This window comes from Sphaerodactylus townsendi, linkage group LG02 (assembly GCF_021028975.2).
Source record: "Sphaerodactylus townsendi isolate TG3544 linkage group LG02, MPM_Stown_v2.3, whole genome shotgun sequence".
Taxonomy (NCBI): domain Eukaryota; kingdom Metazoa; phylum Chordata; class Lepidosauria; order Squamata; family Sphaerodactylidae; genus Sphaerodactylus; species Sphaerodactylus townsendi.
In genome coordinates this window covers 121,666,569-121,681,950 of record NC_059426.1, presented here as the reverse complement: position 1 = coordinate 121,681,950, position 15,382 = coordinate 121,666,569, and the positions used below count along the sequence as shown (strand labels likewise).

At 41.6% G+C, this 15,382-nt stretch overlaps 1 protein-coding gene across 1 annotated transcript in view; it reads left to right on the top strand.

Moving 5' to 3' along the window:
- The window catches only part of DPF3 (double PHD fingers 3), a 218,312-nt gene extending 214,791 nt beyond the window's left edge, over positions 1-3,521 (top strand). Inside the window, exons 10-11 of the mRNA XM_048484073.1 lie at positions 403-484; positions 3,106-3,521. Of these exons, the coding sequence (XP_048340030.1) occupies positions 403-484; positions 3,106-3,176 (153 nt within the window). The 3' untranslated portion in view covers positions 3,177-3,521. The remainder of the gene's footprint in view (positions 1-402; positions 485-3,105) is intronic.
- Positions 3,522-15,382: the final 11,861 nt, after the last annotated feature.

Sequence of the window (15,382 nt, the reverse complement as noted above, 5' to 3'; positions counted from 1 at the left end):
AGATATTAACAATGCAACTGCCTACTGTACAAAATAAAGTATCCTAGTATCCTTCTGGGATACTAAGCAATGTTGAACAGAGCATTTATTATAAATGTCCTGGTCTAAACAAGAAAAATTGCATTTTATAGAGGAGCTATATGAAAAAAGGGGACTTTGTAATGGCACAAGCCTTGTCCTGAGCTCAGTAGGAGATTAAACTGTAACCTGCATGTCAGTTGTAGATGAGTAAGATGACAGTCATTTCAGGAAGCAAGAGCATTGTTCACACCTCATGACCTGCCTATGATTGTGTGTGTTCTTGCTTGTGACAGTTATTTTATACTACTGAGTGCAAATGTTTACAGGACTAATTTTAGCTAGTATGAGTAACATCTCGTTTTCTCTTTTCCCTTTAATTAGGATCAGCTACTCTTCTGTGATGACTGTGACCGTGGATATCACATGTATTGTTTAAACCCACCAGTCTCTGAGCCCCCTGAAGGTAACATTTTGTTCTTAGACTGTCTGCACAGGAAATTACAGGCACCTCTGTGGGAAAGAACAGTGAATTGCAAAGTAGACCTTTATTGGTGTTAATAATGGATGGCCTCTGTTACCTTTAATATCTGTGTAAAAGAGAGAATTGTTGGAAGGTATAACTTTTCCCATCACCTCTTAAAACTGTGAAGTGACAATTTGCATCTGCTGAAACTCTCTCTTGCACAAGCCTACAGTAAAGATACAGGAAACTAATATTGCTTCTGGTCAGCTTATGTTAAAAACAAAAGAGCTTGAACAAAAACAAAACAGACAAGAAAAAACACTTTTCAAATTATGTCTTGTTCATTCACCAGGTGCTTTGGTCCAGGATCTATGACATATCACAGCATGTTTTTGAGTAGGAGTTGCTTTTCTTTTAATTGAAGCTCTGAATGTTCAAATGACATAGATTTTGGAATCTGTGTCGAATATTGATTGTCATCCAAATATGAGGCACAGAGTTGTTTCCATAAGGTGGTAGTGGTGGTAATGGTAGCAAAGATGAGGCAAAGATCCTGAGTCCAGGAAAGGGGGAGAAGAGAAGTTAGAGACGCACCCAAAGTAGGTTGCAAAAATGCAATTGCGCCTTATTAGTCTTAATGGGTCCCTTTCTTGGGCACACTATATTTTTCATGTAGTTGGTGCTAATAGTCACATGGGTAAGCAAACACAGAGAGAAATGCATAAATTTGTGATCATCATGTATGGTGATCTAAACCGATTTATGCTTTTTGTAGTTTGAAATGCTTCCCCTGTTTTTATTTTAATTTAATTAAAATAGTTATAACCTACTTCTTTTCCTGATCAATGGGACTTGTGTGCATTAAGTGCTGTCAAGTCACGGCTGACATATAGCGATCTCTGGTGGGGTTTTCAGGGCAAGTGATTAAGCAGAGGTGGTTTGCCATTACCTCCCTCTGCAGAATCTTCCTTAGAGTGTCTTCTTCTGAAAACTACCAACCCAGCTTAGCTTCTGAGATCTGACAAGAACGGTTGTGTTATACAATTCCAAATCTCTCAGTGAGACTTAAACTCACTAAAAGTCTAACGCAAATCAAAAGGCAAGAGCAAGCCATTGGTCATCATACTGACCGACCTCTGCTCATGAGCCACCAAAACCATATCTGAAAAGCTTCACTTTTTACAGAGCCTCCAAAATCTTGGTAAAATTGGAGCCTTCCTTATACCCTTGGGAATCCTTTTTCATTGAACCGGAGCAACCATTGAGAAAACTCAAGGTGAAGCTGTTTTCACTGAACTGGGGGAGAATTTGTAATCGTCCATGATCTAATGGTTGGAGCTGTGTGGTAGGCATATTTGGGTGAAGTGATCCTGCAGCTATTAGGGCAGGGGTGGCCATGCTGGCAGGGGCTGATGGGAATTGTAGTCCATGAACATCTGGTTGGCCACTCCTATATTATGGTCACAGCTTCTGAACGGTTTTAAAAGTTGACACCAGCTTCTTGAACTGAACATATAGGTAACATACTGTTGTTAAACCTTAGGTTATATATTCAAAATACTTAAAGCCTGACAACCTAGTTGTGGCATTCTGCACTAATTGTGGCTTTTGTGTTGCCTTCAAGCATGGTATGTTGTTGTAGTCCAGTCCTAAGGTCATTGTAGCATAGATTAGTAAGCTAGGTCAGCTAAGTCTAACAAAGGCGTTTTCCCCACGGACAAAATATCCTGGGATAGACCCGGGATCATATATCCCAGGGTGTTTTTATCCTGGTTTCTCCCTTCGCACAGCTGCTCGTCAGCGCGTTCAGTCCGGGAGGAAGAACTCTAGTGAATTATGCATGAGCCCTCGGTTTATTTTCATTTTCCACATGAACGTTTACATTTACATCATTTATGTAGTTTGAATACGTTTACATAGTTTACGTAGATTCCGTTTTTCCGACGTTCTGATTGGCTGCAGGGGAGAGCAGGGTAGGGGAGACCAGGGGTGGGGAGAGCAGGCGGCAATGCTGGAAAAATAAATGGGCCCATCTCCTGCAGTGTTTGCACGGGTGTCGGATCGGTGTGCGCTTTTCCAAAAGAACTGCTGATTTTATCATTTTTTTAAAGCTGCGGGATAGGGCAGATCTCACAGGGCGGGCCCGATTTAGGCACGAAAGCCTTGCGGAATTCATGCCCAAACCGGGATGGTTCACTTCCTTATCCCAGGATATATTGACCATGGGGGAAACGCCAAAGGAAACAATTTCCATTCCATACAAATCTGAAAACAGAAACATTTTGCCTCCTCGTTTCTCTGCTTTAAGCTGAAGGACTAGATTCAACAAATCACTGAGTCTGTTAATGATAAAGCCACACTCAGTGATAGGATTCAAATAATTTAACAACTGATTGTTTACAAACAGCATTTTAACAACCGGTTCTGCCAAAGTGGTGCAAACCTGCTGAATCTGACCGTTAGCCACACTATCCAAGGTGGATAGCCTAATTCTGTATGAATGTATAAATTTAAAAGTACCCTCTATTTAAATGGACCTTCTTTATCTTGCCCTCTGTCAGCATATTTGGCCATTCGTGGGACCATTTTAAAATCTGAAAATGTGCTGTGCTTGTTTGCAGGGAGCTGGAGTTGTCATTTGTGCCGAGAACTACTTCGAGAGAGAGCATCAGCGTTCTGCTTCCAGCCTTAAAAGCAGTCTTCGTGGATCAGGATAGGCCTTGTTCCTGGACTTACGGCACCTGTGCACAACTGTCATCCACCATGTGATATGTGTAACCACAAACATGTCCCCACATGAAATGGACATTCAGCCAAGCACTTGCGGTGTTTGTTGTCCCACAGTAAATTTCACAAATATTGTACCTCCTGGGTTCTACTAGAAGGAGCACACTTTTTAAATGTTTCGGATGGATTCTTTCCACTGTGATGCATGAATGCAGATGTACTGCAATAAATTGAAATTAGTTCTGACAATGGAGAAGGGGCAGAACTGTTTTAATGGTTGATGCTCAGAAATTTAAATAGTGTGGCACAATGTTTTTGGTTGATCTGTTTTTTTCTCTGCAAGGGAAATAATGATGTTCTCAACATAACTGTTTTTGATACAAGACCACAGTGAGAATATTGAGAAGCTCCCATGCCACAAATTCTTTATGTGAATTTCCTTCAGGCCCAATGGTAGAGCATTAGCTTGGCATGCAGATCTCAGGTGCGATCCCCAGCCTCTCCAGTTAAAAGGTGCTAGTAGTAGGTGACATGAAAGACTGCCTGAGACCCTAGACAGCCACTGCCAGTCTGATACTGATCTTGACAGACCAATGGTCTGATTCTGTATGAGGCAGCGTCCTGTGTTCATGTGTTCTTGCAAGCACATTTTTAGATGTGGATGGCCTTTGAAAGATACATCAGTTATGATGAGACACACAGGCATTGCTATCCTGTTATCTCTCCTCCCATCTCCCCAGTAATATGTAGCTCCAAAAAAGCAAAAGAGAGCATGATGAGCATGATGTGACACTGCTATGTTAATTCTCCCTTTCTCATCCCTCCACAGTATGCTTAAGTGCTTCTTTTTTTAAAAAAAAATTAGGGTGTTTTACCATTTGTAAAATGCTCAAGACAACTTACAAATAAAAACATTTTAAAATGCATTAAAATTTAAACAAACTATAGGGCTACTTTGAAACCCCAGGTATAAAATGATCAGGCTTCTTCAAAGGCAGAAGATATAGTATTTTTCATCTTTGTGGCTTCTGTGCAAGTATGCATGAGACTATGCATGTCCAGGCCAGCTGTGGAGATAAAACATCAAAAGCTTCTAGAAATCTCAGCTCTGAAGGATGGCTCCTCCCTCCCTTCCATCTCATGCTGGAGTCAATGACTCTTCCCATCCAAATGACCACATGATGGAGGGGCCAGGAGCGATCTTCTCTCAGTTCTCCCTTTGCTGCTGTGGAGAGAGGATGTACATAGCCTCAGCTCTTCATTTACCTGAGGTACTCCAATTATTTGCACTTCTTCACTGGGACTCAGTATTTTCTTTACTTGGAAAGGAGTCTTTCTCACTTGATCTGGAATGCCATTATTTAAAAAATGCCAACAATGTGGGATGAAGAGGGCTCAGAATGATGAGTATTCTGATTGCCTTATATGCTTCAGAGAAAGTGATATTATGTCAGCTTGCTGAGCTTGTAGACCTTTTACACCAAAGACTTTTCAGAAAAGAGCTTAACATTTAAGGCTTCTCTTTGAGAGAAGTCATTAGCGGTGCTTGAAAAAACTGACAAACCAAGAAGCACCCAGTCCCTGTCAGCATCAGCAATCCCACCAGTTCCAATGAGGCCTATTTCTGGTCCCACAACTCTAGAACAGAGAGCTGCATTGGAACCTCCCACAAAGAAAGCCAAGAAAAAAATCAAAACATTTGGCCACACGAGAGATAAGATGTTTTCAAAGTGGGCGCTGGCTGCTCTGAAAGGATGAAGATGAAGAAGAAAAGAGTTTGGATTTATACCCCACCTTTCTCAGTCGTAAGGAGTCTCAAAGTGGCTTACAAACTCCTTCCCTTCATCTCCCCGCAACAGACACCTCGTGAGGTAGGTGAGGCTGAGAGAATTCTGGGAGAACTGTGACTCGCCCAGATTGCCCAGCAGGCTTCATGCATAGGAGTGGAGAAACAAATGAAGTTCACTAGATTAGTGTCCATTACACATGAGGAGTGAGGAATCAAATCTAGTTCTTCAAATGAGAGTCCACCCCTCTTAACCACTACACTATGCTAGTTTAACCATTACACCATGCTGGATACTCTCTTACTGTCAGCTTCGACTCCAACCATAATAGGAGATGCCTTTCAGTACAATTGGAATCTAATGTATATATTTCCTCCCTTCCCACTATTGCACAGGATCATAGGCAAAATAAAATTAGACATGGCAAACTACATTCTTATAGCCTCTTAGGCCCCTTCCGCACATGCAGAATGATACACTTTCAATCTAGGTTCACAATTGTTTGCAAGTGGATTTTGCTATTCCGTACAGCTGCAAAGTACATTGAAAGTGGATTAAAAGTGCATTATTCTGTGTGTGCGGAAGGGGCCTTAGTGGCCCAGAAGGGTTTGGTTTGTGATGCTATGGTAACTGGCAAAGGGAAATAGTATCCCCCTGCAGTCACACAATGACTAGATCACAGCAGGCCCAGTTCAGTATCACAATATATTGTCACCCAATCTGATTGCATGACTAATTCATTAGTAGCTAATTGGTCTGACAGAGCTGTGAACATGTTGTTGGCCTCTCATAAACCAGCCACAAGAAGATTCTATAACATCAGGTGGCACTGTTTCACTTCGTGGGCCTTCCAGAGAGGTATCAGGCCAGACTGTTGATTATGTGACTGCTGTCCATTATTTGTTATCTCTCAAGGACTCTGACCCTTCCAATGCTTCCATTTAAGTACATCTCCCTGCCATATCAGCATTTCATATTGGCGTAGACTGCTTCATTGTTTTCCAGTTCCCTGCAAACAGTTTCTGAAGAGCTTGAACAACATATATCCACTAGTGGGGGCCCTTGGGGCATAGTGAAGCTTATCTCTAGTTCTCTCCCATCTGATATATAAGTCCTTCGAGCTTTTGGCCTCTTGTGATTTATCTTTCCTATCTTATAAGACCACCTTCCACATGGCCATCACCTTGGCATGCAGAGTTAGTGATTTGTTTACTCATAGGCACCAAGTTTCACAGGGAAAGAAATAGCACCTGACAATACTAAGGTTCAGTGTCCACTCCTCATGAAAGCCCATTCAACTAGGGCGCACCTCCAGGATTGATCTGCAAGACGTTGAGCAGCAACCTGGTCATCACTATTGATGTTCATCTGATACTATTCCATGGACATGGACTCCAGGAACAAGGAAGTTGGCAGGAGAGAAGTTTTACAGTCACTGTTTTGCTGAGCAGCTGTACACTACCCTCCAAGGTGAGCTTGCTAATCTGCCATGTGGGACTGCACAGAAGTCATGAAGATAAAACAGTATGGCACTTATCTGTAACTGTTGTTCATTGAATGGTTTTCTGTGCAGGCACACATCCCTCCCTCCTTTTCCCACTGTACGCTGCTGAGTTTGGACGCCACTCACACTTCTTCATGGTGGCAAAAAGTGTACTCAGGGAAGAGCTCTCATCTTCTCCATCACATGCCCTTTTGGGTTAGAAGAATAATTGACTCAAGCCTGTGATGGAGGGGAAGGGTGAGTGCTTCTAAAAGCTTCTGTAGTTTGATCTCTGCAGCTGGGCTGTGCATGCACATTCCCATGTGTGCCTTCACAGAAGACTTCTTGATGAACAACAGTTATAAGTAAGTGCAAAACTGGGGTCCCCCCCCCCCGCCCCTCAAATCAACCCTTTGCTCATGTCAGCATTTACACAGGCCCATTTCTGAGACAAAGTTTGTCCAGGAGAGAGAAAGATGGAACAAGGCCTTGTGCCATGCAGTCTCTAGTTTTGTTGCTCCAGTAATACATGGGTCTGCATTTGTTCAAGTCATGTACAATTAGAAGTTGTTGGATTCCCCCTTTAAACTCTGGACCATTAAATACTAAAACACACCTACACCTTAGCTTGTAGCATGTAGCCTTAGTTAATTAGAGATAGCAGTCATCATAGTCACTCAAAGTAACTCTTTGGCTGTTGTTCTATGCATACCTAACTCCTGTTGATGTCAGTGGGGTTTCATGAAACTATGTCAGTGAAGCCTGAATAGGTAGCATCCTTAGATATTAATCCTAACTTACTTAAAAGCGAATCATGTTCTTTTAAATGGGACTAACTGCAAAACACATGCCCATGGCATTGCAGCCTGAATCATACCAGATATCTGTCCATAACTGACAATAATTTAGAGTTTCTCTGCAAAAAGCATTATGAATATATCAGTCCATAACTCCCAAAGAAAGCTGTCACAGACTTTTTGCTAACTACAAGCTATTCCGCTGCTCCATTCTTTTCAAAGTTTACAGAATGTGCTTTTATTGGAACATCCAGTCAAAAATATGATACAGATAAGCATATGGAAGATCAATAATAATAGGAAGAATATTCTTTCTTTCATGATGGATAAATGCTAATACATAACCAGAAAGAAGAGAGTCCTCCTGAGCAAAAGGGTTAGTGTGAACATCAACTCTTACATCAGTGTTGCTTAACCCTGCCCCCAACCCTGTCTGAAACTGAGGTGGATACCACATGGGCCCGGGGAGCAGGGGGGCACTGGTATATATGACACCGGTGCAGGGCTGGGGCCATTCAAACACTTGTGTGCGGGCGGTCCTGGTGCTGCTGCAGCCCATGGCGGTGCCTCTGCATGGAAGTGTGCCGCTTCAAAAAAACTTACCTCCTCTTCCCTGCATAGCTCCGTCGGGACCCAGGGGTCAGATGGCAGGGGGTGTGTCCCCTCATCCCAATGGAGCTACGCAGGGAAGAGGAGGTAAGGTTTTTTTTTAAGCGGCGCACTGGAAACTGGCACCTTCCACCTGGTGCCGTTTGCTCAGCACTGGATGGACACCGCCACTTTCCAAAAGACTTGCTCCTTTAGCGAGTCACAAAAATGCCGTAGTGGAGGAAATACGCCATTGCAGCTTTGCTCCAGCTGCAGCAGCTGTGCAAAGTCCTCCCCTAGAACGGCGTTTTTACCAGCCGTACACTGCCTTTTGTGGCCCATGCGGAATCCAGCTGCGATGATCATAAAGAAACAAACCAGTCACTTTTATTGAGATTTTTAGTTAAACCAAATTCTCTGATTGTACAGCTTCCGAAGGCACCTGAAAGAGTAGACCTATGATATGTTCTCTAGTCACTAGGTAATGCCACCTTTTGACATGCTAGGGTATCATCTAACATTGTTTTCCCATTCTGAAAATATAACAATCAATTTGTTTTTCTGCAACTCTCAACCTTCTGGATACAGCTGTGGTTATTAATAAGCATTGCTTTTCAATTTAAAAAAAGATTTTATTTTTATTCCTGTTGTTATTCCTGTTGTTTTTAGGAGTAATTTGGAAATTCACAAGAATGAATTAGATACTTTCCCTTAAAATTATATACTTTTAGAAGCCAACTCAAGTTTTAGAACTGTTTGCTGCAGGACCTCCTGGAACTGGGGAAGCAAAATATTACTTTGGGCTTCCCACCTATCAATTACAGCAGTGAATTCTATCATTGGTTCCATTGCAAAAGGTAAACAGAAAACCACATTTTCCTGCTGTTTCTACATCCATAATGACTAGAGACTTGCTTTTTTTAAAAAAAAAATTAAGGCTTGGAGTCTGATCCAGCGAACAGATGACATGGGGCCTGGTAACACACCCAGATTCCAGGTAGCCCTGACTTACCTGGAAATATCAAGGCAGGTGTACAACAGGTACTGTCACAAATATTACACCCATGCGTACTCCAACTCACTAGGTGAGTATCATTTCAACATTATCTTACAATCATAAATATACAAGAAAATTTTTTTGTAAGTCAGTACACCGTCAGGTATGGCTATAAAACCTCTAGATTAGGTTTTTATTTCGGCAGTCCTTTGTCAAGCCAATAATTGTTGTACAAAGTATTCTTTTTCCTTGCTCCTCTAGGAGCCCAACTGTTTTTTCTTACACTAGATAGTTTCCAAACTGAATTCAGATTTGACTTGAATGGCTCTTCTTTAAATAGTCCTTCTCTCTGGATATCAGGATCTCACCTAGTGAGTTGGAGTACGCATGGGTGTAATATTTGTGACATTACCTGGAAATATGGCAACCCCATGAGGAGGGAAGGTCACAGATTAGGAGCAGCAGCCTTGAAAGTCCTCAGACAGATTCCTGCCAACCCTGCTTCTGAAAGGTGACAAACAAAAGGCCCAAGGAAAATTCAGGGCCTTTGGACCATTTCAATCAAGGAGTAAAATGGCTGTGGGAAGAAGGGATAATGTTAGTTCCTTCTTCTCCCCTTCCCTCTTTCTGTTTTTTTGTCTGGAAAAAGCATCCCCTATGCTGTTTCTGTCTCCACTGGGAAAAAACAAAGGTTCCATAAGTTTTTGTCATCAGTAGTAAAGGAAGCTCGGAAATGTTTTTTTCCAACAAGAAAACAGCAAGAGGAAAAAGAGCGAAAGTTTCCTTCAGTCCTTATGTTAAGCAATCCCAACAGCTGCGTTTGCAAAAGAAAGAACGACAATGTTTAAGATAAGCAGAAAAAATAAGGTGGAGCTGAGTTCTAAGAGAAGTGGGCAGTATGCCATTGCAGGAATGCACTCTTACAACCCTTCACTGTGAGCTTTTACGATGGCATAGCAATTTATAAAACTATTTAAAGTGTCCTGTAGTAAGCCTATGAGGGCCCAGCTGTATTCCTCTGAGTAATTCTGGGCAGCACCCACAGCAAACCAGTCTCACCTGAACATGTTATATCAGTGTGCTTTACTGACACTAATGTCAGGAAAAATGTAGACTCTGCTGTAGAGGTTCTGACTTAGGTGGGTATTTCATAGACATTTGCTGTTAAAGACACAGGAAAAGGTTTTTTTGTTTTTTAAAATTATGGTATATGTAAAGAACTTCCAAAGAAGACCCACAAACATTGGGATTGCTTCTTCTGTTCTCCTCAGATTTGGGCATGATATAGGGAGTAATTACAATTGACCTAGTGTCATGGGTCTATTTCTCCCCTTAGTTTTTAGGTTCGTGGGATGCTTCTGCATCTCTGGTTCTGTGAACTTTTAGGGTTATTAATGACTATTATATAACATGGTTATGGACTATATGATCATTGTCAAGATATTCTGAGCCTTCAATTGCCACATGCTAAAAAAGAACAAAAAGATTTATTCTTTAAACACATCCTTTCTTGTATATTTCCTTTGAATTATCCAGTACTGATACTATTGGAACCAAGATACTAGACTAGTTGTACCTTTGATTGGTGGTTGAGTTTTTAAGACTGATTTTTTGCGTTTGACCCCTTCCTTCCATTTAACTTGAGAGAAAGAATGGCTTGTATTTAAATACATTGTACATGTTTAGCAACTAATTTGTTGTAATGTACTGGGGAATTTTTTTAAAATCACCATTAATTCAATCTCAGCATCTTAACATAAACACATGATTGAGTTTAATTCAATATACCTGCAACCATGTTGCTCCACCATATCCGCAAAACATGGACAATATTATAAAGTTGCCCAGTTTCTGAATTTCCCAAACATATGCAAAAAGTTGTTGGGGGGGAGGGAAGAAAGAACAGAACAAATTTTGGTCAAACAACAATCCCATCTGTAATGTACAATGAAAAACTGAATTTTCAGAAGGTAATGTTAAAGTGTCATACCCCTGTTACTTCAGAAATATAGGCAGAATCCAGGCAATATTAACTTTTATGTCGCATTGATGCCAGTTGTGATAATGCTTAATCTTTCAGTTGAAAGGAAACAAATGAGATGAAACTCAGTGCTAGACTGGGTCAGTAACATTTGCTGACCTGGAGCTGTGCCATGACTGATATGTAGCAGGGAGTGAGTTGTCATACTTGCATTGGCACTGTGATGCAGTGCACACTGGATTGTATGGTGAATGGTTGAGGTTGTGAGCCTCCAGATGGGACCCGGAAATCTCCAAACTACAAGGATCAAATTTCCCTAGAGAAAATGGCTGCTTTGGAGGCTGGACTCTATGGCACTATGTACCTCTGAGGTCCTTCCCATTCCAAAATTCTTCCTTCCCCACAATGCACCCCCATTTTTCCAACTGGGAATTGACAACCCTACGAAGGCAGTGCAGAAAAACAGTGGCACCACCTGGTTGGAGAATAATAGCAACTGGCAGGCAATAGACAGAGTGGATGTTCTCCCCTCCAAAGATGCCCCTGGCATGTTAGTGCACTACTGCAATATTTCTGTAGGATTAGGATGTGGGATTGTAGTTTAGGCATAGTTATTTGAAAGAAATGTCCTCTGAAAGTAACTGGTTTATCAAGTAGACGCCTTTAGGCTGAAGGAGAAAGCTGAACAGTATTATCTTGAAATTTCAACATGAGTGTGTATTTGTGCACGTATACACACACACACACTTTAGTGACTCATTTGCTGAATAATAGACTGAGTGTACATAATGGAAAGGCTGTGTTACAGACTCAATAAAACGGAGAACATATGGGAAGGTGTATGTTTAGTTTAGGCATCACAAAAAAGAGGATGTCTTAGACAAAAATAAGCAAGAACCTTTGAAGATACTTAGCTGACCATGCTCTATGTAATTTTGTAACTGCTATTCAGATCTGTTTAGTCTATAACAAGCTAATCGATACCCTTGTTGTGCTCATTCAGCCTATTTTAAAGCTATTTTAAAACTTGCCTGAGGGAACAAAGCAAATAGTCAGTTGTGAATTTCAAGGAACTCCAGGGAGCGGGTTGGACACATTATAGCAAACGTGAGGTTTTCTATAACACTAACTTGGGAGTAGGGGGAGGGCGTTTGCAGAAAATAATTCATGTTTAGAAAGGGGTGCTTAACCCTTCTGCCACCTATCAGTTCTCCTGTAACCCCTCATCAAGCTATTCATTCTCATCTGGCTCATAATTGGAGGGTCAGATCCAATGGAGGGCAATCTCATTGGGTCAGGGATAGGGAAGGTAGTGCAAAGGAGAATTAGGAGGAGAAGGAAAGAGTGGAAAAGAAGTCAATTGCCATCCAGGCCAATTATCACCTGCAGATTCCATATCTCATTTTGTCACTGTATTTCTGGGAACTGACAAATGTGTTAACTAAGACAGCATGTAGGTCCACCAAGTGCGGTGAGGGTCAAATGGGTGGGAGGGTGGCTGTGATTGCTTTTGGGAAATATACATTCTTTGATGCTTTCCCTGTAGAATGAATCACCTGAGCATTTAAAGGTAGCTTGTCAAAAGAAATATAATTTTAAATGATTGGCACCTCCTCAACAAATTAAAACACAGTTAATTGTAAAACCTAATGTTCCTTTTTGTTGTTTACATGGTGTGCTACATTTTGCACTTACAGCAGCACTATACGTTTTAAACTTGTGTTACTAGGCTCATATGATGGGTTGCAGTACAGTTTACCATGACAGTGGTCAAATTCCAAATCACAATGCTTATTGTTGGGTCCCAAGGCAAGAGCATGATTTCTTGAAGACAGTTGCAGAGGCCTTACAGGAAGCACTTCTGGTAGAACTAAGTCCATTAACTGGAAAAGCAGATTAAACCAAGAAAAATTAAGACTACGATCCTAGATGTGTCAGGCCCATGGAATTGGGGAAAAAAAGGCTTGTGATGATGTACCATAAACATTTGAATGTAGCTACATTCTTCTTGAGCTCAAGATCTAATGTGCCAGCAAATAAAATACCAAGTAATACGCTAGCCACCATATCAAACAAATGTTTTAAAGTAATGATTCTACTGTGCCACTGTAGACTTGCATTTGTATGATTCGCAGTACCATGCATTGGCCACATGTGCAGTTCTGAGTGTTCATCAGCTTTTTGTGTCCCACTCTTGGTACTCAAAAACACTGACAGTCTTGCAGATAACTGTGTTGGGGTGTCTGTTGATATCTGTTGGTGTCGGTTGGTTGATATCTGGGGTGTCTGTTGATATCTGCATTTGCACAACTAGTTTTACAAATGGCAATGAAGTAGAAGTCTAGGCACACTACTTAAACCACTGCTTCCATGTATAGGAAAACCCAGGGAGCATTTGCTTTCAGATGCAAGACTCTCAATGCTGTTCCAGACACTTCTTACTGAACATTCAAAGCATCTTCCAAAGGGAAGAAACCCTCTGGATGTTATACTTCAGTCAAGTCTTGTGTTAATTGACTGCATGTTCTCTTGTTCTGGTAAGAACAGAAAAGAAACCAGAGTGAGGACTGGCAGGCAGCCAAATCTGTCTTCAGTGGTGATATAATTACTAATAATGACCTCAAGTCCAGTCGGTGAGTTAGCAGGCACCAACTCAAATCTGGTTTATATAAAATAAACTCTTTTGGGGTGTATGCATGGATATAATTCAGAAACAAGCCTTTCTGGACTCAGAGAAAATGATCTAAGAGAAACCTCAAGTGCAAAATGATCCTACTGCAGCAGGACAGTTACATCATCAGTAGTCACAAATTAAATTGGAAATGTAAGAATCCTTGAACACATCTACAAGCTGGTCTGATTGCAAGAGATTTTTAACTGAACAGCTGAATCCTAATTGTAAACATACTGGGAACTGCTGGAATGACATAGTATAAAAGATGTTGCTTACAAACATTAAATATTTAAGGATGGCAGCATTTGTATAACTTTCCCAAGTTGGAAGATCTTTGAGGTATTGCTGTGGGGAGGGGGTTATTACGGGGAATCTGAACAGATTTCTCAGTAACAATCATTCATATCTTCTCAAGAAGATGCAAAAATCATGCAGTTGTCCTACAACTAAGGGGAAAGAATTAATAAAATCTCCTCCATTGAATCATCAAGACAGTATTGTGATATTTCATTCTAACATGGCCTGCAGTTTAATTCACTTTAGGATCAGTACAGCTACTGAATATAATCTTACAATGAAAGGCAGTTGCAAAATGCAACACAAATTGTCATTAGAAAGACAGGAAGAGTGTTCAAGTATGACTGTTGCCATACTGTATTCGTGTAATGGCTGCAACGAAGAGGAAGAGACAGAAAGACAGACAATATAATACATGCTTTTCTGCATACAGACCATGGCCATTTTATTTATGGATTCTATGGTTAAGCTCCGCTGCTATTGGGAGATTGACTAGTTCAAGCTAGCTCAATAAGCAACGCTGTTCAATTCCCTCTTCTGTGGTGACCTTGAGATGCAGAATGGCATATGGTGCAAAGAGAACAGGGCTTGGATCTAATCCAGGGATGGTAGGTAGATAGGCTGTGTGTGTGCTGCTGCTTTGCATCTCCCAGTTGATTTCAAAGCTTAGGCCCTAACAGCTGACAGAATTAATTCCTTCCAAGCCTCTGCTTCTCTCCCCGCACGCCCCCCCCCCGGCCTTTATATTCACAAATGTGAAGGTGCCTTGGCAACACAATTTTCTCCATGGATTTGACCATCTTGTGGACTTTCCTCCTAATGATATCAACTCCTCCTTTTCCTCAGACATAATTTCAAATGCCTGTGCCCAACAAGTCTGGTCTTGCATTTCAAATTTTGGGTGGTTGATCTGAGACAGAAACACAACTAGTCTCTACGGTATGCCTTCGTGGGCTAAACTTTTAGGCAATTAGCACTGTTAATGTTTGCCGTGTGATAGTACAGCTGTGTGAATCTCATTAAAATGTTCTCTGTTGGAAGGAGCAAGCAAGCAAAAATTCAGGTATTAGCTTTGCTTCCTGAAAAATTTACCTCCCTCATATGGTGGGAGCTGGAGTTTGCCTTTTTCTTCTAAGAAAATCCACAGGATGGGGGCGAACCAACACTACTGGCTCCGCTTCTTTTGCACATGGCCCTTTAAGAACCCAGGGAGCTGGCCTCGATCTGAGAGTCTCACCACGCTGCCTCTGCTGCCTGACTGGGATAGCCTCTTTGCCCCAGTTCTGCCTTCCCCAAGCCAAAACTGTACATGTCAACCAGCCTCACGGACAGTGGGATTCGCACTCTGGACAGTTCTGTTGTGGAATGGAAAGGGTTACCTTATACTAAAAAAACAATACACCACCATATAGCAATGTGAATTGAAAAGGGAAAGAGGGATTCCGTTTGACCACCCCAAAAGGCTATGCTGCGGATCATTGGACCTGCATGGACATCTGTGTGGGTTGCAGACTGTGATGAGAAGGACAATTGCCACAGCAACACGTGGCCGGGCCCCGCTAGTGTG